Below are 23672 nucleotides of genomic sequence, written 5' to 3' on the forward strand. Positions count from 1 at the left end.
ACCTACTTGACCGCTAACCATTGGTGCTTTTCCACTGCCACTTTTCGAAGGATGACGCTAATGACCAGGGTCGTTAGTGAATCTTGGGCGCAGTTCCGTACCGCCCAGCGGCTAGGAGTTGGAACGAAGCGGTCGTGGCCTTAAGCCACAGCCCCAGTATTTACCTGGTGTGAAAATGGGAAACCATCTTCAGGCCTGCCGACAGTGGAGTTCGAACCCACTATCCCCCGGATGCAAGCTCACAGCTGGCGACCCTAACCTCACGATCGTCGCCATAAGACCTATCTGTGTCGGTGCGACGTAAAGCCCCTAGCAAAAAAAAAAAAAAAGAAAACCTCACGGACAACTCGCCCGGTCACTAACATTAAACGTGCCAAAGCGATAATACAGCAGGCAAATTGATCATGCAAATTGACGGAGCTACAGCAGGTACGTCAAAAAATTATACATTAATTCACTAGCATGGTCCTAAGGCACAGTTCTCACTCCGTTTTCCTTAAAGTAAGTTTAAAAATAATCGAACTATTCGCAAGCTTTTTCGTATCTGTCGGCGTACATTCGTACAGCATCTCTTTCTCAGAATCATGTCTCTTAAATATGCTACCTATATGTTTTAGGTAGAGAAATAAAAATAAATTTAGTACAGTATCTTGAAATCCTGAGTTTGAAACTCGACGCACGTTTTATGTACTTACGACGCCGAACTTTACAAAAAATGCTCAAAATATAACCAAATGTGACCTTATATAACTAGAGCAAAATATGACCGAAACAGTAAAAATGGCCGAAATATGCACTTATATGCAACATAAAATTGCCTTATACGTGGTCACGGGATCATCATTAACTGTGATTTCGTGTAAAGTGAGCTCAGGAAAGAAATATGGCTTTTGCTTTAAATCCGAGCCGTTCTCTTTCACTTATCGCCACTATGTCTAAGGCTCCGTGTCTTGAGAAACCCATCATGCTCTTCAACTCATTCATACACGCCCTTCCAGGCAATTTTCCCTTCCACCGGGCGAGTTGGCCGTGCGGTTAGGAGCGCGCAGCTGTGAACTTGCATCCGGGAGATAGTGGGTTCGAACCCCACTGTCAGCAGCCCTGAAGATGGTTTTCTGTGCTTTCCCATTTCCACACCAGGCAAATGCTGGGGCTGTACCTTAATTAAGGCCACGGCCGCTTCCTTCCCACTCCCAGCTCTTTCCTATCCTATCATCGCCATAAGACCTGTCTGTATCGGTGCGACGTAAAGCAACTAGCAAAAAATTTTCCCTTCCATGATGTCCATAAAGTGTTAGGTCACAGTGTAAGTCTCATTAATGTTGTGCCTGTTATTCATTACTTTCATTAGTGTACAGTGTTTCCTGACCTCTGCGAGCACAGGATGTTTCAGTTGAGAGGTTAGAGAATTATCTAGTTCAAGGCTCACCTGCCCTAAAAGGCAGTGTCTCTCTATTCGTATTTTCTCGGCTATTTGCTGATGGAATTATTAACTTAAATTTGCAGATAATTTCATCTTGGTCACGACATGAATCTGTCTTAAAGTCTCCTTGCTGATTCAACCGGTGCAAATGTTTGAATGTTTTTTTTTTTTACTGATTTCATAGTCTAATACTGTGTTCTATTTTCTATTGTTGCAGGTGGTCACGTGACGCTGGATGGCTGACGAGGAGGAGTTTGGAGAACTGGGGGAAATCAGTTTGAGTCAGTATGGGGCTGGACGCTGGGGCAGTAGTGGCGGTGGCAGCTGGGGTCGTAGTCCCGGTGGGGGCAGTGCTGGTGCTGGTGGCGGAGGGGGTGGGAGTGTCATCAACAGCCCACAACACCAGCAGCAGCACCAACAACTCAACAGCTCCACATCTCGGTTCTCTCAGCATAGTTCGCGTGCTGGCAGCTATGAGGCCGAGGACGTGATGGGGCAGTACTCCCGGCAGCCTCGTGGTCGCTCTGGGCTTTATTACTCTCCACCGGGAACCTCGTACACCATCGTTGAGCGACCACCGGGAAGTGGGAAACACCCGCGGGGGACTTACCTTGGTTCGTCAACCACGTTCAGCAACAGCCGGACAGAGGTGAACGGCAAGAAGCGGCCCATCTCTCCGGAGCAAGTGTTGAAATATTTTGGGTCATCACAACATAGTGCTGCAAGACGTAGTGCCGTGTCAAGCCCGGCTAGTAGCCCCTCGTCCAGTCATTATCCCCACCACAACATCCAGCAAGACCTGCTAGTGAGGACAGTAAACATGGTACGACCACTGGACTCCACACATGGCTTCGGAATCTGCGTTAAGGGTGGCAAAGACTCAGGTAAGTCTCACATACATTCGTAGTAATGCCTCCTTAGTTTAAAAATCCTTGAATTCCACTGCAATGATGTACGACTTCAAATCGCTGTTGCCCCTCTCTGGCAAACATTACTTCATTTTGTCTTCCTATATATCAACACATTAATTTGGAACATTATGGAACAATGTATTTAAATAATAACGTGTTTAAGAATCATTTCTTCTATCAAATCATCATCGAAAACTTTACTTCTAAAGTAACTTAAAAGTTTTCCAGACTACCGAATACACAAGTTAAATATAAATATACATATTACACTATAACATACATAATAGTGTGTATGTTTATTGCTTGTGTTTTTACAGGTAGGTTATATTTATATTTATGTTTATATTTATATTTATATTTTTATTCTTATTTTAATTTTAATTTTAATTAGAATTTTAATTTTAATTTTAATTTTAATTTTAATTTTAATTTTAATTTTAATTTTAATTTTAAATTTTAAATTTTAAATTTTAAATTTTAAATTTTAAATTTTAAATTTTAAATTTTTAATTTTTTAATTTTTTATATATATATTTATATTTTTATTTAACCTGTGTGTGTTCGACAGACTTTCAAGTTTCTAGTCGAAAGTGGAAGGTATGGTTTCCTTCTTAATAAATTACTTCTTAGGAGATTTATATTTTTGGAACTGAGGCTAGGGTATAGGAAATGCCCGTGTTCGTCTCAGCATATGATATTGAATGTATATATTTTTATTCCCTGTCAATGTAGGCCACATCCAAATCTAACCAACTAACATCTTCACGTTTAAAATATATTACCAATGTACTGATTTCATACGTTGTTATAAATATGACTCTGATTAATTCTATTGTGAATCAGACAGTTATACGGTATGAACGACATGGGAAAAGAGCCATCAAAACTTACGTGTTATTAATAATAATTTCGTGTGGCTATTTCTAGCCGAGTGCAGCCCTTGTAAGGCAGACCCTCTGTCATGTGTAGGTAACTGCGTGTTATTGTGGTGGAAGATAGTGTTATGTGTGCTATGTTAGTCGCAGCGATGTTGGGGACAGCACAAACACACAGCCCCGAGCCAATGGAATTAACCAATTAGCCAATGAAGGTTAAAATCCACAATCCGGCCGGGAATAGAACCCGGGACCCTCTGAACCGAAGGCCAGTACGCTGACCATTCAGCAACGAGTCGGACACCTCTGTATTAATATAACCTATAACGGTAGACTCCAAATTCAGCAATTATTGTAATCTTTAAATACCATTTTTTTAAATTAAAGGGCCCGGAAAATTTTCAAATTGTGAGTCCTGGATAGCTCTTTTAAACTGAGGAAAAAATTCGAAAATCACTTCCGGTCTGAATGCATTTCCGGAAAAGAGCCTAAAATCACTTGTTTCTTTACTCCCCTTCCTGCTGATTCAAATCCTAGCCAAATTATTTGCATAATTAGTTTTATAATATGTTCCCTGGTTCAGTACCCTTAGGCGTTTTTTCGACTTTTTGAAAAATGTTCCGCACCGAATGTAGATATAAGGGTTTAAGTAAAACTCTGCGTTGACTCACATTAGCGCTTGTAGCGGTAGAAAAAGTCAAACTGATAATCTAATCGACCGGATAACGATGATTAAGAAAAATATTCCAAATTTTAGGAATAAATAAAGAATATATTCTCATACGTAATTCTATTTCATTTAACTAAAAAAGTGCCAACGGCCGTAGCCGTGTTGAAACACCGGATCCCGTGAGATCTCCGAAGATAAGCAACATTGGGCGTGGTCAGGAGTTGGGCGAGTTGCCACGCGCTGTTTGGCGGGGAATGGAGGAGCGGAAAGGAATGGGCCACCCTACCGCACGTAAACTCCGGCTCAGGAACACCTCTGCGGAGGTTCGGACCTGCCTTCGGGCAGAATAAGTCGTAGCTCATATCCCTAGGATGTTCTTAACATTGAATTGCTAGCCTGAATGGTTAAACCTGTAGATTTTATGCAATAACTGAAGCCATTTCTTTCCACTTTCGACTCAGTTAATTTATAATTGCGAGGTTCATCAGTCAGCCAAAATTAAGTTTGAGTGAGTGAATTTATAGTATACCTGAAATAGAAGATATATGGTAACACTATCACACCTAAAAAGTTGTTTTTATAAAAAACCATAATTATGTTAATTAGGGATTGGAAGTGATTTAAAATAACAAAAAATTATTATGCTCGTTCAATTCGAATTAGCGTGCCGTAAGAAACGGGATATTTTCTTAGTTTTAGATTTTAATTACGAAAAGAAACCAAGTGATAGTACTATTCGCTCTTTCATATGAGACACCATTATCGTCTACATAAAGCAGGGCCTCTCAAACGCCCAAAATCTCACGCGTGCAGAGCGAGGCGCAAGAGCTCCGTGCACTGCGCATCGGTGCCGCTCGGTATAGCTCGGATCAACGCTTCGTCTCTGTACTACTCGGCTAAGCTCGGCTCTACTCGGCTATACTCGGCTCAACTCAGCCCGGATTTGGAGTGCTACGGCGCAAGTGGGGCAGAGGGAGACAGGCGGAGCGAGCGAGAGAGGCGTGAGGAAAGAGAGAGTAAGCGCTATTGCTCCAAATCGAGGAGTAGGGGGTCTGCACTCTCGTCAACCAAGCCAAGTCGTCTTTTGCACCGTGCACATTGCATGCACCACGCGCATGCACCCTGAGAGGCCCTGATATAAAGCATCGGTCGATCAGCACTTTCTTACGTTATTGTGCCACTTGAATACGCCAGACAGCTTGCACAAGAACGTTGGAAAGTTCCCTTTGTTGGAGCGTGTCAGAAATTGCTGTTCCGTTTTAAATCAAATATTTAATAATAAGTTGGAACAAGCTATTTGAGATTCTGAACATGATCGGGATGAGATGCCGAGAACGAAGAATAATTATTATCTAAAATCTGTATAAAAATCAGTCTGCAGTGATAAGAGTCGAATGCTTTGAAACAGAAGCAGCAATCCAGAAAGGAGTGAGGCAAGGATGCAGTTTGTCCCCTCTCCTTAATGTTTATATACAACAGCCAGTAAAGGAAATCAAAGAAAAACTTGGGAAGGAAATTACAATTCAAGGATAGATGATATTGTTATTTTATATGAGACTGCAGATCTGGAGAAATTGCTGAGTGGTATGGACGGAGTCATGAGTAAGGAGTACAAGGTGAAAGTAAATAATTCCAAAATAAAAGTAATGGAGTGCAGTCGAACGAAGGCAAATGATGCAGGTAAAATCAGATTAGGAAATGAAGTATTAAAGGAAGTACGTACATGAATATTGTTACCTGGGTAGTAAAATAACTAACAATGGCAGAAGTAAGGAGGACATAAAATGCAGACTAGCGGAAGCAAGCAAGGAAGGTCTTTCTCATAAAAAATTCCTCACTTCGAACATTGATATAGGAATTAGAAAGGTGTTTTAGAAGTCCTTCGTCAAGAGCGTGTCATTGTATGAGAATGAAACAAGGACGATAACTAGTTCAGAAAGAGAGATAATAGAAGCTTTTGAAATGTGGTGTTACAGAAAAATGCTGAAGGTGAAATGAATAGATCTAGCCACGAATGAAGGGATACTGAATAGAATTGGTAAGAGTAGATCAATTTGGCTAAATTTGACGAGAAAAAGAGAGAGAATGATAGGACTCATCTTAAGACACCCAAGACTTGTTCAGTTAGATTTTTAGGGAAGTGTAGGCGATTAGAACGATAGGGGTAGGTCATGCTATGAATATGACAAGCAGCTTAGAGCAGACGTAGAACGTATCAGTTACGTAGAAATGAAGATAGGGTGGCATGGGAAGCAGCATCAAACCAGTCTACGGACTGATGACTCATACAACAACATAATAACATCAATGTTGTTTTTAATTTACTCAGGATGGGAATTTTGTAAAAGTCTTACGAAGATTTGAAGCAGAAATGTCGCAGAGTGCCCTTGGTAGAATAAGTAATACTGCTAATAACTATCACCTTGACTTCCTTTTGCTACGTTTTTACAAACACATTGAAGATTTTCTCGCATCGGCGGAATGAGAAAGGGCTAGGACTAGAAAGGTAGCAGCGATGGCCTTATTTAAAACACAGCCTGGTTTACCTGGTGTGAAAATCGGAAACCACGGAAAACCATCCTCAGGGCTGCTGAGGTGGGATTCGAACCCACTATCTCCCGAATGCAAAATCGCAGCAGCGCGACTCTAACCGCTCGGCCAACTTACTCTGCACCTTGGCTTTTAATTGTATCGTTTTACGGCAATATTTTCCTCATACTTGTATAATAAAATAACATGGAAAATGTCCGACTCGTTGGCTGAACGGTCAGCGTACTGGCCTTCGGTTCAAAGGGTCCCGGGTTCGATTCCCGGCCGGGTCGGGGATTTTAACATTCATTGGTTAATTCCAGTGGCCCGGGGGCTGGGTATTTGTGCTGTCCCCAACATCCCTGCAACTCACACATAACACTATCCTCCACCACAATAATACGCAGTTACCTACACATGGCAGATGCCGCCCATCCTCATCGGAGGGTCTGCCTTACATGGGCTGCACCCAGCTGGAAATAGCCACACGAAATTATTACATGGAAAATAAATTATGTTAGCTTACAGTCCGCCTCTGCCCGGGTTCGATTCCCGACTCTGCCACGAAATTTGAAAAGTGTTACGAGGGCTGAAACAGAGTCCACTCAGCCTCGGGAGGTCAACTGGGTAGAGCGAGGTTCGATTCCCACTTCAGCCAGCCTCGAAGTGGTTTTCTGTAGTTTTCCACTTCTCCTCCAGGGAAATGTCCGGATGATACCTAACTTAAGGCCACGGTCGCTTCCTTCTCTTTTCCTTGTCTATCCCTTCCAAACTTCACATTCCCCCACAAGGCCCCTGTTCAGCATAGAAGGTGAGGGCGCGTCTGAGGGGAAAACCAACCCTGGACTCTAAACGGATTAAAGAAGAAGAAAGAAAGAAAGAAAGAAAGAAAGAAAGAAAGAAAGAAAGAAAGAAAGAAAGATTTTACCTTACAAATCCATCATTATAGTCTGTCAGGTAATGGGGATGTTCATGTTTGAAATTCAACACTATAGTTAATTCCTTGTTAAGAAAACAGTATTGCTCTTACAACAACAGGGTTGCCATATCGAATGGGTCTGCTCAACTCCATCATGCGAAAACGGCGGCACATAAATTTGTGAAATTCACTATTTAAGTTCAAGATAAAAAGCGGAAGAAACTAAGGTGCAAATTATTTTTATGAACTAAAGGGGCCGGGAGGTTTACAGGAGCTATTTTTGTATATTACAGATTCAGAGGTAAACTACGGCACATTATTAAAAACTTCAGCATTGAAATGTAAGTCAAACTGGGGAAGAAAATGGAAAAGTAATATCTGTAACAGACTCGAGGGTTGAGGGGTGCATTTAATTGCGTTTAATAAATTTCCCCAGACAACGCGGGGTACTGATGCGCTGTCGTGTCGCTCACAAAAACAATAGTAAAAATTAAATGCGGTCGTAAAAAGAAAGTGGTAAAATTAAAATGCGCTTAAGAAAGAACAGCTAAATAAGAAAAACAAGCACAAATAAAATACTCGGCATTTTTGTTATCAGTACAAGTTATGCCAAGACGTATCGCTGCATACCACTACACCAAAATCATCAGTAACATCTTTTGTACAGTACGAAAATAACAGAACACACACAAATACTATGCAATATACAACAAACTCTCACTCAACACAAGACAAGTACGCACTGATTTAAAACCTAAAAACACACACGCCACTAATGAACATTGTAGATGACTTCACTACAGAAGTGAGCTGCCGGCGATTCACAGAGTGAGGGACTACACGAGGCTTGTACCAGAGCAACAGAAGGAAATTGAAGGGAGGCAACGAAGCGATGGCTGTTCGTGCCATTGTGCTTCTTCCCTACGAATGCTTCATCACTTTTATCTGTCTTTCATTATGACGAGGAATTATGGGTGTCTAATAGGGGGTGTGTTCACTCCTTGTAGGTTCATAAGAAAAATACTGTTTTCTTAACATGGAATGAGCTATACACAAGATACGATGCTGCTGTCTGGCCGAGGCGGTAAAGGCGTATCGGTCTAATTTTTATGATAATGGAAGTGATTTGCGGTTGTAAGGTTGGGAAATGTGGAAGAAAGTGTCCCGCAATGACACGTCGCTCTGGGATTTACTCATCCTAAACAATAATTTAAAAAAAAAGGACTAGAGTAATTGCTGGGGAAGAGGTTGGCCGAGCGTAGAGCTAACTAGTATAACCCAGATAGTGCATAGCATCACATTCCATTCCCCATGGCCTGTAAGGAGACGATTTTAGTCCCGATTCCCTCCCCCCACCACCACCACAGGAACAAGAGGAACATATCAAAATAATACTTTCATTCTTGTACCTATAGTACCCTTTCCAGTCGGAAGGCTTACATATTAGCAGTTAGAGCACCGGTTCTCTTTATAATTGTAGTACCGGGCGAGTTGGCCGTGCGCGTAGAGGCACGCTGCTGTGAGCTTGCATCCGGGAGATCGTGGGTTCGAATCCCACTATCGGCAGCCTGAAGATGGTTTTCCGTGGTTTCCCATTTTCACACCAGGCAAATGCTGGGGCTGTACCTTAATTAAGGCCACGGCTGCTTCCTTCCAACTCCCAGGCCTTTCCTATCCCATCGTCGCCACAAGACCTATCTGTGTCGGTGCGACGTAAAGCCCGTAGCAAAACAAGTATAATTGTAGTACATGCATTTTTAGTGATAATAAAATGCATTCGGAAGATTAGTCAGGAAAATATTGAAGGAGTTAGTTGATGGGCAAGGTTTGAAGGATTTCGATGTAGTTCTTCCGGGTTTCAAGGCATTTGACCTATTTGAAATCTCATGTATTCTTACTTCCTCTACATGTTATCAACAGCATGTAGTCAGTCGATCGACTCGACAGACATGCACTGACGGAAAATCTCACATTCAAGAGATCAGCGATTATATCAATCTCTCGACGTCTGAAGGCACGTGCTGAATCTCATGAGGAAGCTTCCAGAGGGTATCGTGTCTTTATCTCGATAGGCGACGTTTGATAAAATGGAGTTCATAATGGATTGATGTTTTCGACCCGGAAGAGAGGATGTCACTCAATTCCCTCAAGCGGGTATTGTCACTGTCTGCTGTTATAAGACATCCAAAGTCGGAATAGACTTTTCTTTCTTTTTTTTTTTACCAGATCCTCGTTAAATGATTTGGTACGTGAAATTATTCACGGAGTTTTGTTCTTGTTACTCATTCCTCATGAACACTTACTTGACATGGATTACTGTGTTTTATCGGATATTTCTAATCTAGAAAAATACCTCGCTAAAAATGTTGATGGTGATCATCATTTCAATGATAGATTTATATTTAAAATTACCATATTGACTAATTTACAGCTCGGCTGTAAATTATCCTGTAAACGAGAAGCTTTCTGAACGGTTCTTCTTCTAAACAATAAAATCGTGTCATTTTGTAGACATACCAGGAACATAAGTGAGAAATGTGCAATTTCTAAAGTCGAATGGACGATGAAAATATGAGAGCAATTAGTAAACTTTTTATATAGTGAATCTACGGCAAGAAAACCGAAACTTTAGACAATTAACAACTTAAATTAATAAAATCCAGGAAATTCAATAGTAAAAAAGTACCAGTGTTTCGCCCCAGTGAAGCCATATTTTTGGCCAGGGAGGGCATATGTAGCAAAAGGAGATGTAATTCTCCCATAATACGTCGGCACTGCAGTGTGCTTATCACAGGATAGCTGGCAGTGGTGTCGTGGTCGGTAGTTGCAGAGTGGGCTTCGTCCCTTAAGAGGCCTCGGCTTGTCCGTGGTCCAACAGCTCTGTACACTGACCGGCCAACCGAGGAGAGGAAAGGTGGCCACGGCTCTACCGTGGCACTACGCCTCTACATTCGGGAGACGGGACTGGGGCACAGTGCTAGACTGCACGCCTGGTCCCACCCGTCGGCTGTCCTGAGAATGGTTTTCCGTGGTTTTCGATTCTCCTGCACTAAGGCGAATGCCGGGACAGTTCGTAGTAAAGGCCACGGCCGCCAACCCCCTCACCTTCTCCGAACATCTCCTTTACTGTAACATATCTCCTGGCCTGAGAGACGGCGTAACCGTCTAAGAGGCCCGCCTCCCCCTTCAGGGGAGGAATGAAAACGCTTAGTAATAGTAGTAGTAACAGTGGTGTCGGCATGCTAGCCTATCAGTGTCTTGGGAAGGTGCGGTATCCAACTGATGAGCCTTTCCCACACTGGAACGAAACTGTGGTAATTTTTTATGACTGAGTTTCCTGAATTTTATTTAGCTATCCCAATCGAAAGCCATATTTTTTGGCAACTTTCACTAATGATCAATGGACAGGCAGGGTTAAGAAACACACTGACAGACTGACTTATGAAAATATTACAGGTTATAGTTAGTTACTCTACGGGTAGACATACAAATTGCGACCCTAGTTCAATGCGAAGACATCTTGAAAACGATATTTTGAGATATAAAGCAGGAAATAATAGTGTATTTCTTGCATTATCTCGTACTGTAACGAGATATCTTGAATTCTAGTTCATGCTCCGATAGCAATGCCTTGGTTTTCCTAAGGGGAGACCATACTGAGTTTATTAAGCCTTGGAATTTTCATTCGATATTCACCATATTTTGCGAGTTCATTATTTACTTTGCCAAAATTAACATTACTGAAAAATTTGAAAACGCTTGTAACATAGTTTCAGATTTTAACACATTTTATAAAAAAAATATCATTACAAAACATCCATTGCGTACCGTTTTTTGAGTTTTTACTTTGAAACTTTTTGTGATAGTTCGTAGAAGTATGTGAATAACTCGTCAATGTTCGGGAAAAACCTCGTATCTCCCAATGCTCTTCCTATCCATTATTTTCCTTAAGACTGGTCACGCCTCCCAGACACATACAGTAAATATTCGGTTCATCAGAACCATTTTCGTTGAGTTCGTTTTCTTATGCAAACATGTACAGGGAAATGAACCTTAAGTACATTATAACGTAGAAGTGCATAAGTAAGTCACATAAACGTACATTCCTAGAGTGTAGTACGGTAAGGTTCATTTTCTTTTACACGTAAGCATAGGAAAATGAACACAACGAATATTGTACTGATAGACTAAATATCCATATGCGGTTGGGAGGTGTGATCGGTCTTAAGGAAAATAATGGATAGGAAGATCATTGGGAGATATGACCTTTTGCCGGAACAGCGACGAATTATTGGCAATATTATTTGAAAATTTACAATATTGATATTATTAGAGTACTTATTCACTCATCCTTTTGCTTTAATTTTAGAAATTCGTGAATTTTCATTTTTGACTCACGATATCTCTGTCAGATATCATTATTTTCTCAAAATGGATACCAACTTTTATGCAACTAACATGGTAGTATAGGCATTCCAAGTTTGAAGACAATACGGCAAATCTTTTTCACTTACAACATTTAAAATTCTGCAAAATGAAGTTCTGTGAAAAAAAAGTATTTTTGTAAAAAATTACAGTAGCTGCATCAAAACTTACCAGCACCATATATTTCTCTTTTCTTGGGCCTTTTCTTACCCTCAGCAATAGTTTTTAACATTCTACTCTACTTAAGTCTTTATTTATAAACAAAGAACCCCCTAGCTGCCATGATCGATCTTCGAATGTTGAAAGATTAGAATAGTTTTAACTAAAAATGATTTGTAGGCCTATATTTTATTCTAGTAACCCGCATTATGTACGAGTATTAAGTTGTTAATTCCAGTTAAGAATAATTGGTAAATCTAATACGCTGAATCCAATCTGAAGTTTGAAGATTGACATATTTCAGAACAACCGTAAACGAAAATACAAGCCAAGTGCAGTGGCATTTCCGCTCAATATGATTTTGTCGTCTATAACGGGCAACGGGTTAATTTAACTATTTCTCATGTTCGTCTGTGTATATAAATATGCAAACAAACAACACAGTCCGGTATGCCACATATCGACGGAAATTCAAACGCGGAAATATGAAATGCAGTAAACTTCCGAAGGTATTCATCGAGGAACTGGGCGTGGTCTTTAAAAAGGATTTGTAAAATCCTCAGCTGGATATTAAAAAATGGCCGCACACTAAAAACTGGATATTGCCATGTGCCCCAAAGAATGGGGTAACTTTTAGGACAAACACCTCAAATTTGTTTTCGGAACATTTTGGCTTAAAACTTAGTATGGTCTCCCCTAATCCAATTTCCTGATATACAGCATAAAAACAAGAAGATTAAATGATCTTATCTAGTAACAGATGATAACAGTGATATATTTCCGAAATTAATAGATATTCAAATTTAAAGGTGTAGTTTCTTTCCCCATAATAAGTTTGTGTTGTCTTTTCGATTGGAATGTATATTGGAGTATAACTTAATATGCACACAACCGAAAGCTCATTATGGTTTCTTACCCTAAATTACAAGTAAATTATTTTTGTCCGTCAGCTACAAAACAAAAGAGAGTTATCCGTATCTCATTGTACTGAATTCTCCATAAGAGTTCCAAACATAAAATTTATGGACTCGAAATTGTGAAGAAGAATGGCTCCGTTTGTTATACACTATTAAGAGTTAGTCTTTAAACGGAATTCTACACCAAAAAAGTATAAATGTTATTTGTTGTAATTGCTGTACTGTCGTCCACCTTCCTCTGCACTCCATAGTAATATTTGTTACATACCAAATTTCATCATTTATTAATTTAAATTCTGACCATTACTTCCAAGATTTTCATATAAATGAGGTACAGATTATGCAATATTTTAGTATAGTGATGGCTTCTTTTATGAAGAAATACTTCAGATCTGATGAAGAATTAATTAGGAATTACTTTAACACAATAATAAATAAAGTTATATTATTCTGCTCTGTATTTAGTACTAGAACCTAAATTTCATGATATCCCTTATTATTGTATTATATACGCCATTTATTTTATATCCATTCAGAATATAAATTTAATTATTTCCTTTAATATTATAGTTTTTAATATGCTATTTATTTTGTACTCATGTATTTACGTGCTAGGATGTCCAAACTTATATCAGAACCACAGACCGTGACGAATGGAAGAGGCTTTGTATTACGAATACAATTTTAAAATAATAGGATTAGTTTCCACGAATTCATAGGTTCTCTGATTACAGGCGTTATTCTGTTGACAACTTGATGTACAAATGTTCCCTCCATAGCTTTTAGTTAGTGTTTACGGCATTGCAATTGAATATTGTTCAGCAACACAGCATCTTTAATTATATGACGAAAGGAACTTCGCAGTTTTTGTATATTTTGTGTAATAAAGACTCCTGTCTCTCATCTAGTGAAATATGTGACAAAGAATAACGTAGGATAAAAATAGAATGAGGACATTCAAAATTACTATGTTACAAATTATTGTTATTCTAATACGTCTATACGACATGTGTTTATTTCTTTTTCCCCTATCATTACCAGATGCCGTTGGTGAGTTACCCTTCAAGTGTCGCTTGCATGCATTCATTTGCAGTACCTTGCACTCAGCTTTCTCTCCACTAGCACTAACCGATTTTGTGTTGTAACCTTCACCAGTTCCTCACTTTGATCGCACCATCACTAAAATGATTCGGAAATACAACGAAAAAATGTTTAATTGCATGTCTGTTTGTTGGACGATATGGTGATAGAATATAGTGTAACATAAGATGGACCATATCTATAACAGGAGCTTCAACATTTACTGAACTCTACTGTAAGAAATCACTGTTAAATTCCGCTGAGTAACGTATAAACTGGTAGAAGTATCCGAGGTGTGATGGTAGAAAATATAATTGAAGTCTGATTTGTTCTCTTATCGGTTATTGTCCTAATTCTTGTAGTGTTATATTTCTGGGGCTGGACGGAATTTCAGCAACATTTTGTTTTATTCCTGTTATTTGGGCAATGAAATACTTCCACGGTATTCCCTGCCTGTCGTAGGGAGCGATTAAAAGGGTGACCCTCAGTGGCTCATGACAACGAAGAGTGGGTTGACAACCTCAGTTTCCCTAGCTGAGTCTGCAATTCCCTTCCACTAACCTGCACCAGACTTCAAGCATTCTCCTATCGTTAATGATCTATCTTTGTTCATTCATTTATTTATTTAATTATTATATACAGCCCATGGAGGGCCATTTTACAGTAATAATAATAATAATAATAATAATAATAATGATAATAATAATAATAATAATAATAATAATAAATAATAATAATAATAATTTTAAATATAAAAGATAACCAAGGTATAAACAACAATATTAAGTATCAACAATAAATTAACAATTATTGACAATAACAATGTAACAACAATGACAACGATAATTGGCAAGTGTCGGTTATAGAAATAAGGAAGAAGAAAGATCGAGGGTCGGATGGACGGAAGAAAATGGATACCTGGAGAAGACTTCAAAGGAATCTTTTAATTTTTTGGTTTGAAGGATGCGAAAGGTCGATATGTCGATATCAGGTAGTGTGTTACCTAGAGTAGGGAGACGGTGGAAGACAGAGCGTTGTTGTAAGGTTATGTGCGGACAGGGCACATGAAGAGTGCGCCGGTTGCTTGTAGGGCGGGAAGGAACGTGTATAAGGAAGTACGTCGGAAGAGTATTACATTTGGTGTAGCCATTAATTATTTTATAGAGGTAACATAGATCGGAGGATTATAAACGGCTTCTCAGGTCAAGTATACCCAGGTAGCTCAAAATGTCAGATTTAGTTTAGTTCTTAACTCTTGTTCGCTTAGAAGCCGGATGGTACTAGGTTTGCGTCATCTAGGGAGATTTTCTTATCACCCCTTTCATGCTTCTTCCTTTTCTTTAGACATATTTTTAGCAGGGTCGGATCTCTTCCTCTCTTCTTTTGCAACAGTCATCAGCATCGCCACCACCTTTCTGTTCCCGTCGCTTTACATTTGCTAACGTAGGGGAGTAAGAAACGTTTTAAACACAATTATCAAATCAATCAATTCGTCGCTACTGATATGCATTTCGAGCTGTCGCTCAGGTGGCAGATTCCCTACCTGTTGTTTAGAATAGAACACTCCCATCCCTAAGCTCCGCATCGCCTGAAACTGGGAGAGAGCATTCGTTTAGTGCAATTAATTAAAGGTGATAGATGCATTAAAAATTTCGTGTGGCTATTTCTAGCCGAGTACAGCCCTTGTAAGGCAGACCCTCCGATGAGGGTGGGCGGCATCTGCCATGTGTAGGTAACTGCGTGTTATTGTGGCGGAGGATAGTGTAATACGTGGTGTGTGAGTTGCAGGGATGTTGGGGACAGCACAAACACCCAGCCCCCGGGCCATTGGAATTAACCAATGAAGGTTAAAAACCCCGACCCGGCCGGGAATCGAACCCGGGACCCTCTGAACCAGTACGCTGACCATTCAGCCAACGAGTCGGACGATACATGCATTACATTCCCCTCTTACAGTATCCGCTCGATGTATAGTACTAAACACGTTAAGGCTATACAATATAAGGTAAATTTCGCCGTCTAATTCTGTTTTTTTAATGGCTCATCACTGCTGCCAACTTGACTAGTTACATACCGAAATCACGAGACATAACTATCAACAAACTAACCTCAATGTATCAATAGTGGAGGATCCCGTAGCCAAGTAAATTATAATACATGATCAATCAACTTATTCATAATTAAGCCGGTTTTCAATATTAATGAAGAATTTAGGAAATACAGACACTCTCTCTCACCGTCATTCAGTTTAAAGTTATATCTGCGCACGGCTCTGAGCTTGCATTCGGGAGATAGTAGGTTCGAATCCCACTATCGGCAGCCCTGAAGATGGTTTTCCGTGGTTTCCCATTTTCACACCAGGCAAATGCTGGGGCTGTACCTTAATTAAGGCCACGGCCGCTTTCTTCCAACTCCTAGGCCTTTCCTATCCCATCGTCGCCATAAGACCTATCTGTGTCGGTGCGACGTAAAGCCCATAGCAAAAAAAAAAGTTATATCTGCCTTTATTTTCATTTACGCATTACTATAACCATATTCTTCGGTGTTTGCCTTGTGTGTAAATAAATCAGTTCCCTGCTTGAAATTTGCTGTTATTTGTCGGACTGAGGAGAGACCAAAGCAAAACAAAGTTACCTCCGCACAGGCCAGAAAGGCCCCTTGGAGGAGTGGAACGTAAAGGCTTCCACCACTGTTAACCTCGGCACCTGATGGGGTAGAGTGGTTAACTTTACGCCCGGCCGCCCTTGCCCCCAGGAATTAACCTGGTACTCATTTTTGGTGTAGGCTGAGTGAACCTGTGTCATATGCACCTCAGAAGTGGAAATCTCGTTTCTTAAATTTTACGACTTCCTGACGGGGATTCAAACCCACGTCCTTCCGGGCGAAACGAGCAGGCTTTTACCGCCTCGGCCAGGCAGTCCCTTGAAGAGAGACCACGCTGTAATAATATACATAAGCAAATATTTTACATGTACATATGCCGTAAGTCAATAAGAATACACGGAGGCTAAGTCTGCAGACCGTACCGAAGTTGTGACAAAACAAGATTAGGTTAAGTTAGCTTGATAACGAAATTCTCTTCCATTTGAACTGAAGTGATATTTATAGAGGAGGTAATGTTGTTTTCCTTTCCAGAGTTCTTGCAGATTTTTCTTGTTTTTAGGCATCCTAATAGAATTCTACCTAAGTATTGGGCGTAATTAATAAAATGCTGGTTTCGTCATTCCATAACAACTACATTTTACGGGGCCTCGGATGAGTCCCGTATCGTTATTTTTCGTCACTACCTCCCCGTGCCGGGAGTGGGTAATTTGCGCGCCTGCTGCCTTCCTTGGATGTGGTAGCCGTTTCTCAGGCTCCCTCTCCGGAATCGAACCCTGATTCCCCGTTACCCGTTACAACCATGGTAGGCGCAGAACCTACCATCGACAGTTGATGAGGCAGACATTTGAAAGATGCGTCGCTGGTACGAGGACCGTGAGAACAGCCCAAAGTTATTCAGAATCACCAAGGCAAACGGACCGGACGAGCCGACCGATTGATTTTGATCTAATAAAAGCGTCCCTTCTATTTCTGTTCGGGACTCTGTTTACATGTATTAGCTCTAGAATTACCACAGTTATACAAGTAAAGTGGTACGATCTAAGGAACCATAACTGATTTAATGAGCCATTCGCGGTTTCACCTTAATTTGGCTTGCACTGAGACATGCATGGCTTAATCTTTGAGACAAGCATGTGACTACTAGCAGGATCAACCAGGGAGCTAGCTGGCATACATTATTCAAACACGCCACAATTCTGCTTACCTGGTATTACCCAAACAGATTTACGATCCCACAGAAAAAAATGCTTCAATTATACCCGCAATTGTAACAGTAGTGATTTTAAGAATACGGCAGTGGCAGTACGTGATTCTCGTAAATCATGAAATAAACCATGACTGTATAGTGCCAACGTGCCAGATTAACAATAACTGTAAGGTATCGTACCGGCAAGTAGGGTACCTAAACTGTGTGGTTAGCAACACTGAATCGATCCCAACAGTTAGACATTAACTAAAAATCACAACCTTCAGTATCAAGAGGGGAGAAAGAGTAAGGTTGTACCCTTAGTGTACAGGCTTACGTGGCAGGGATTATAGTCAGGTGGCAGGCCAAAACTCTTAATGGACTGTATACGCCACATGTCTGCTTTACATATCTGAGCAAAAACCAAAACTGAGCCAATATCTGTCAACCTGTGGATGGCACGAGTGTGGAAAGTGTAGTCACAGGAATGGAGGGAAAATGCACGATGTTTTGTGGAACCACAATCATTGCAGCATACATACGAAACCTAGAAATCGTCGATCCCTTAAGCAGGGCCTCTCAGGGTGCATGCACTGTGCACGGTGCTAAAGACGACTTCGCTTGGTTGACCGGAGTTTAGACCCCTCACTCCTCGATTTCCTCACGCCTGTCATGCTCGCTCCCCCTGTCTCCCTCTTCCACACTTGCTCCATAGCGCTCCAAATCCGAGCTGAGTTGCGCCGAATAGAGCCGAGCTTAGCCAAGTAGCCCAGAGACAAAGCGTTGGTCCGAGCCAAGCCGAGCGGGACCGATGCACAGTGCACGGAGCTCTTGCGCCTCGATTTGCACGCGCCAGATTTTGGGCGTTTGAGAGACCCTGCCTTAAAGGATAGCCGTCAGCATTATTCTATTTAGAATTAGTTTTGATTTAAGATTTTCGCCATTGTAACTCACGCTTCATGGAGCTAGGAAGACCAATCGTTAGACTGCTCCTCCCCACACTGAAACCTCCAACTCTTCACGTTAATCCTGCCGTTCAGAAGTCGTGGCGAACGCTACAGAGATTATAAACAAGCATTACAGCGGCTATACTAAACATGCAAGCAGTTGAAATTGATTAACGCTGACGGAAACAAGGGATGAGGCAATGGATTTGTGTCCTTGTGCTTTAACTATCATCGAGACGGTTAAAGCAGAACTTTCTCGATACAAATTATAAATTGCTAGTCACTTATAAAACTCAGCGTAAACACAGTAATATGCATGTGGAAGTTATCATCAATATTGTGCCCATTAAATACATGTCGAATCAAAAAACGATAGGCTATTGGTCCAGAGTAGCCCACGAGGCTTGGAATCTAGCTTCACTATTGAACCCCTTGTTCAGAAGTGTGGTGGTACTGTATAGTTGTGGTCAAAACGTGGTGGTGCATCCGAAGTAATGCCATGTCATATTCTTTGCAAGAGGGAATTGCAGTAGTGGAATAACTGTAAATGAGAACAGGCTCTATTAACCCACATGTTTCCAAAATATTTCCAGCTTGAAATTTTCATCATATATTTATACCCATCGAATTCTATACGCAAGTGTTGGACGAAATAAGACATAATTAATAAAATGCTACGTTCGTCATTAAACATCAACTACGTTATTAAATGCATTATTCGAACAGGCTACAGTTCTAATTACCTGGTATTTCCCAAACAGATTTATAATCCTGCAGAAAATGAAAATATTTTTTGTGTATACTCACAAATGCAACACTAGTGATTTTTCATATTACGGCAGTAGCAGTCTGTAAATACCGCAAGTCACGAAAGAAACCATGACTATATAGCGCCCACGCTATCCCCTGCCTGTCGTAAGAGGTGACTAAAAGTGGGGACCAAGGGATGATCAAATTGAAGCAGGGAGATCAAAAACGCACTAACTCCAATTTTTAGCGAAATTGAGTTATGGGCTGTGTTCTGCATGGATGGAAGGCAAGAATACCCTAATTCCGTCATTCATCCGCATACAGGAGGTGTTTTTAAAATGCATGGAAAGCAAAACACTTCATACTCCTTGGAATTAGAGAGTTCTTGCTTTCCATGCTCTATTTTCAGATAGACGGCGACACCAGCACTTAACCAGCTGAGCAGAGATTGAAAGGTTAAAATGGAATAAGATTCAAGTTCTGAAAGGCAAATAAGTGGAAAGAAACGAATAAATAGAGGCAAATGGAGGCGAATTAATATTTAAAGGCTTAAAGCAAAGGGCAATTAGGTAACCTCAAAGGTTTATTTTGATATTATATTACCCAAAAAGTTGAACATTAAACAATGTATCACTGCTGAGATGTGAAATAGGAGTTTTCTTCTTATGTGTAAATGTTATATATAAACATATGCTTTAAATAAATGTGTTAGTATTAGCATTCGCAATTTTCTAGGTGCAAAAACAGTGCTCTCCTAATTACCCTGATGGAGTAAAGCAATACATTATTGAAACGAGAAATTCCTCATATCACAAAGTAAAGTAATACGATATTCGGCATCCCACAAATATGAAATCCATGTTAGTATAACTGTGAAAAGTACAATATGGAGTCGATTTAACATCCAGAGACCCAATACAACTGCATCTTTTCCCACTCAACAAAAGTACAACTCACACTTGCCACTGAAAATTGAAAAAGCAAAAGGACTTACAAAATTTAATGAACTTCACTCCGGAGGAAAGTAGGATGTATTAGAAAACTCTGTTTGCTGACAGTAATAACCCTGATTTACAGACTGAACAAGAGAATGAAACTGAAAAAGAATATCTATATTGCAAGTCTTGAAGTTTATTTGTGGTTTTATTTACACATTTTGGTAAAATTTAGATTAGAGTATTTAATGGATATCGGTCTCACGCTGTACCTTTGAAATTTAAAAATGTAAGAATGCTAATTTTAATAATGAACTTTCGTATTCTATCGTTTCATACGGTAGTTATGGTATACTGCCATCTTTCCTGTTACATTTCTTATATTTCATTATTTCATACACTCTGGAAGTCAACAACCCCAACTCAACCACTATTTATTTATAATTGTAGCATTAAATAATATAAACACTAAAGTAATGAAGGATTTAATTGATAAAGAATATAATTTTACTAATTGTTGAGCACATAAACGCATTAGATTTAAAATCAATAACGGAGATTATCAGTTTTTCTCTCTCCTGTAAAATTAGGTTTACTGGAGTTAGTAGTAGGTTTTTGATTTCCCTGCTTCAATTATAACCATGAGACTACTTGACCGAGCTCGATAGCTGCAGTCGCTTAAGTGCGGCCAGTATCCAGTATTCGGGAGATAGTAGGTTCGAACCCCACTGTCGGCAGCCCTGAAAATGGTTTTCCGTGGTTTCCCATTTTAACACCAGGCAAATGCTGGGGCTGTACCTTAATTAAGGCCACGGCCGCTTCCTTCCCACTCCTAGCCCTTCCTTGTCCCATCGCCTCCATAAGACCTATCTGTGTCGGTGCGACGTAAAGCAACTAACAAAGAAGAAAAAAAAGTCGACTTGTAATTAGTACCACCACGCGCGGAGCACCATGCATGGGTCACCTTTACTTGCGCGTAGTACCACTATGTTAGGTACACAATAGGCTTGTGATTAGTAGCGAAAGTGTGTAAATTAGGGTGAGTTTTACAGTACCTGTGATTAGTACCACTCTATGAACGACATCATGGGTCTGCGTTGCCTATGATTAGTACCCACTATGTGAGGAACACCACGGGATAGTACGAGTCCCTGTGACTAATACACCTATGTGAGGAGCACCATGTGTTAGCGTTGCCTGTAAATGGCGCCACAATGTGAGAAACACCATAGGTCTCTGTTACATGTGCGCATTACATTACCTGTGAGTAGAACCATCATTATTATTGTGTGGAATACCGCGAGTCTACGTTACTCTTGATTAGTACCGCAACATGACAAATTTCGTGTTTCCAATTTCCTAGCGATAAGTACCATTATGAGGGGCCGAACACCCGGATTTTGGACCCCTTTAGACTACAAGCATTTTCGATTCAGTATTGTGCTTTAGAAGCAGTCCCTAAGCCAGTACTACTATTGTTTAACACTAGTTTCTGGGAATGTGGTACATTGCGTGTCGGATACACTGATTGTTTTAAATTCATATCCATCCGTCCATTCTTCGTCATCACGTTTTGAATTCTGGTCAGTGGAGGATTTTGGACTTTTCAATTGTCATTACATTTCGTCTCATTTTGTACCATTAGGGGCCGATGACCTAGATCCACATCATCATCACTGTATAGTGGCAAGGTGCCAGATTAACAGTAAATGTAAGACGTCGTATCGGCTAGTAGGGTCCTTAAACTGTATGGTTAGCTACCATGAATCGAACCCAACAGCAGAAAATAAATTCGCTATTTTCAGTATTAACAGGGGAGAAAGGATAAGGTTGTACATTTAATGTATAAGCTTCCATGGCAGCGAGTAGGCCTATAGCTGTTCACATGCAGAATCCCCTTACCGTCTTCTGACGGCTAAGTATTCGCTCTACTGTATCCATAAATACTCTACGATAAATTGTATGATTTAAGAGATAACGTATTGTCGTACGTTAACACGTGACACCTTCTAAGGAACAAAGTTATTACCCTGACGCGGTACGGTCCACGTAGCTTTCAGCTTGCTAATAATAAGCTAATTAAAATTATCTCTAAGCATCCTTCATTTCCAATTTGCTTTATGTCGCACCGACACAGATAGGTCTTACGGCGACGATGGGATACGAAAGGCCTAGGAGTGGGAAGGACGCGGCCGTGGCCTTCATTAAGGAAGAGTCCCAACATTTGCCTGGAGTGAAAAATGGCAAACCACGGAAACCATCTTCAGGGCTGCCGACAGTGGGGTTCGAACCCACTATCTCCCGGATGCAAGCTCACAGCTGCGTGCCTTAACCGCACGGTCCTCCCCCGGTCCTTCATTTCCATTCCTGAAGTCAATATACTATGTTACATGTCTAATAATAATAATAATAATAATAATAATAATAATAATAATAATAATAATAATAATAATAATAATAATAAGGTCGATAGCTGCAGTCGCTTAAGTGTGGCCAGTATCCAGTATTCGGGAAATAGTGAGTTCAAACCCCACTATCGGCAGCCCTGAAGATGTTTTTCCGTGGTTTCCCGTTTTCAAACCAGGCAAATGTCCGACTCGTTGGCTGAATGGTCAGCGTACTGGCCTTCGGTTCAGAGGGTCCCGGGTTCGATTCCCGGCCGGGTCGGGGATTTTAACCATCAATGGTTAATTCCAGCGGCTCGGGGGCTGGGTGTTTGTACTGTCCCCAACATTCCTGCAACTCACACACCACACATAACACTATCCTCCACCACAATAACACGCAGTTACCTACACATGGCAGATGCCGCCCACCCTCATCGGAGGGTCTGCCTTACAAGGGCTGCACCCGGCTAGAGATAGCCACACGAAATTATTAAATTATTATTACCAGGCAAATGCTGGGCCTGTACCTTAAATAAGACCACGGCCGTTTCATTCCCAATCCTAGCCCCTTCCTGTCCCATCGTCGCCGTAAGTCCTATCTGTGTCGGTGCGGCATAAAACAACTTGTAAAAAAAATACGTTGAAATACAGGGTGAAGCGAAATTCGCGCACTCGGGCGTCGCAGCGCGACTCCTCACATGCCAGCAATAAAAAAAATGTCTCTTACAAAAGTTTGTCCTGCGAGCATATCCGGCAGAAAAAGGGCGTTGAAGAGTGGCAATCTGGCAACACTGTAACCACATGTAGGGTAACTACTTCTGTCAGCACATATGCGTTGTGCTGTACAGTTGGAGCAGTGGATACAATTTTGGGTTAGCATTCAGGAGGTCGAGGGGTCGATCCTGGGTTGAAGCGTTTGTTTTTTATTTCATAAATGTAGTCCAGGTGGCATGGT

At 40.7% G+C, this 23672-nt stretch overlaps 1 protein-coding gene across 1 annotated transcript in view; it reads left to right on the top strand.

The window, feature by feature from the left end:
- Positions 1 to 1658: 1658 nt before the first annotated feature.
- The window catches only part of LOC136872163 (whirlin), a 1631916-nt gene continuing 1609902 nt past the window's right edge, over positions 1659 to 23672 (top strand). Inside the window, 2 exon segments of the mRNA XM_068227352.1 lie at positions 1659 to 2307; positions 6083 to 6091. Coding sequence (XP_068083453.1) covers positions 1659 to 2307; positions 6083 to 6091 — 658 coding nt within the window.

This window comes from Anabrus simplex, chromosome 4, assembly GCF_040414725.1.
Source record: "Anabrus simplex isolate iqAnaSimp1 chromosome 4, ASM4041472v1, whole genome shotgun sequence".
NCBI classification, from domain to species: domain Eukaryota; kingdom Metazoa; phylum Arthropoda; class Insecta; order Orthoptera; family Tettigoniidae; genus Anabrus; species Anabrus simplex.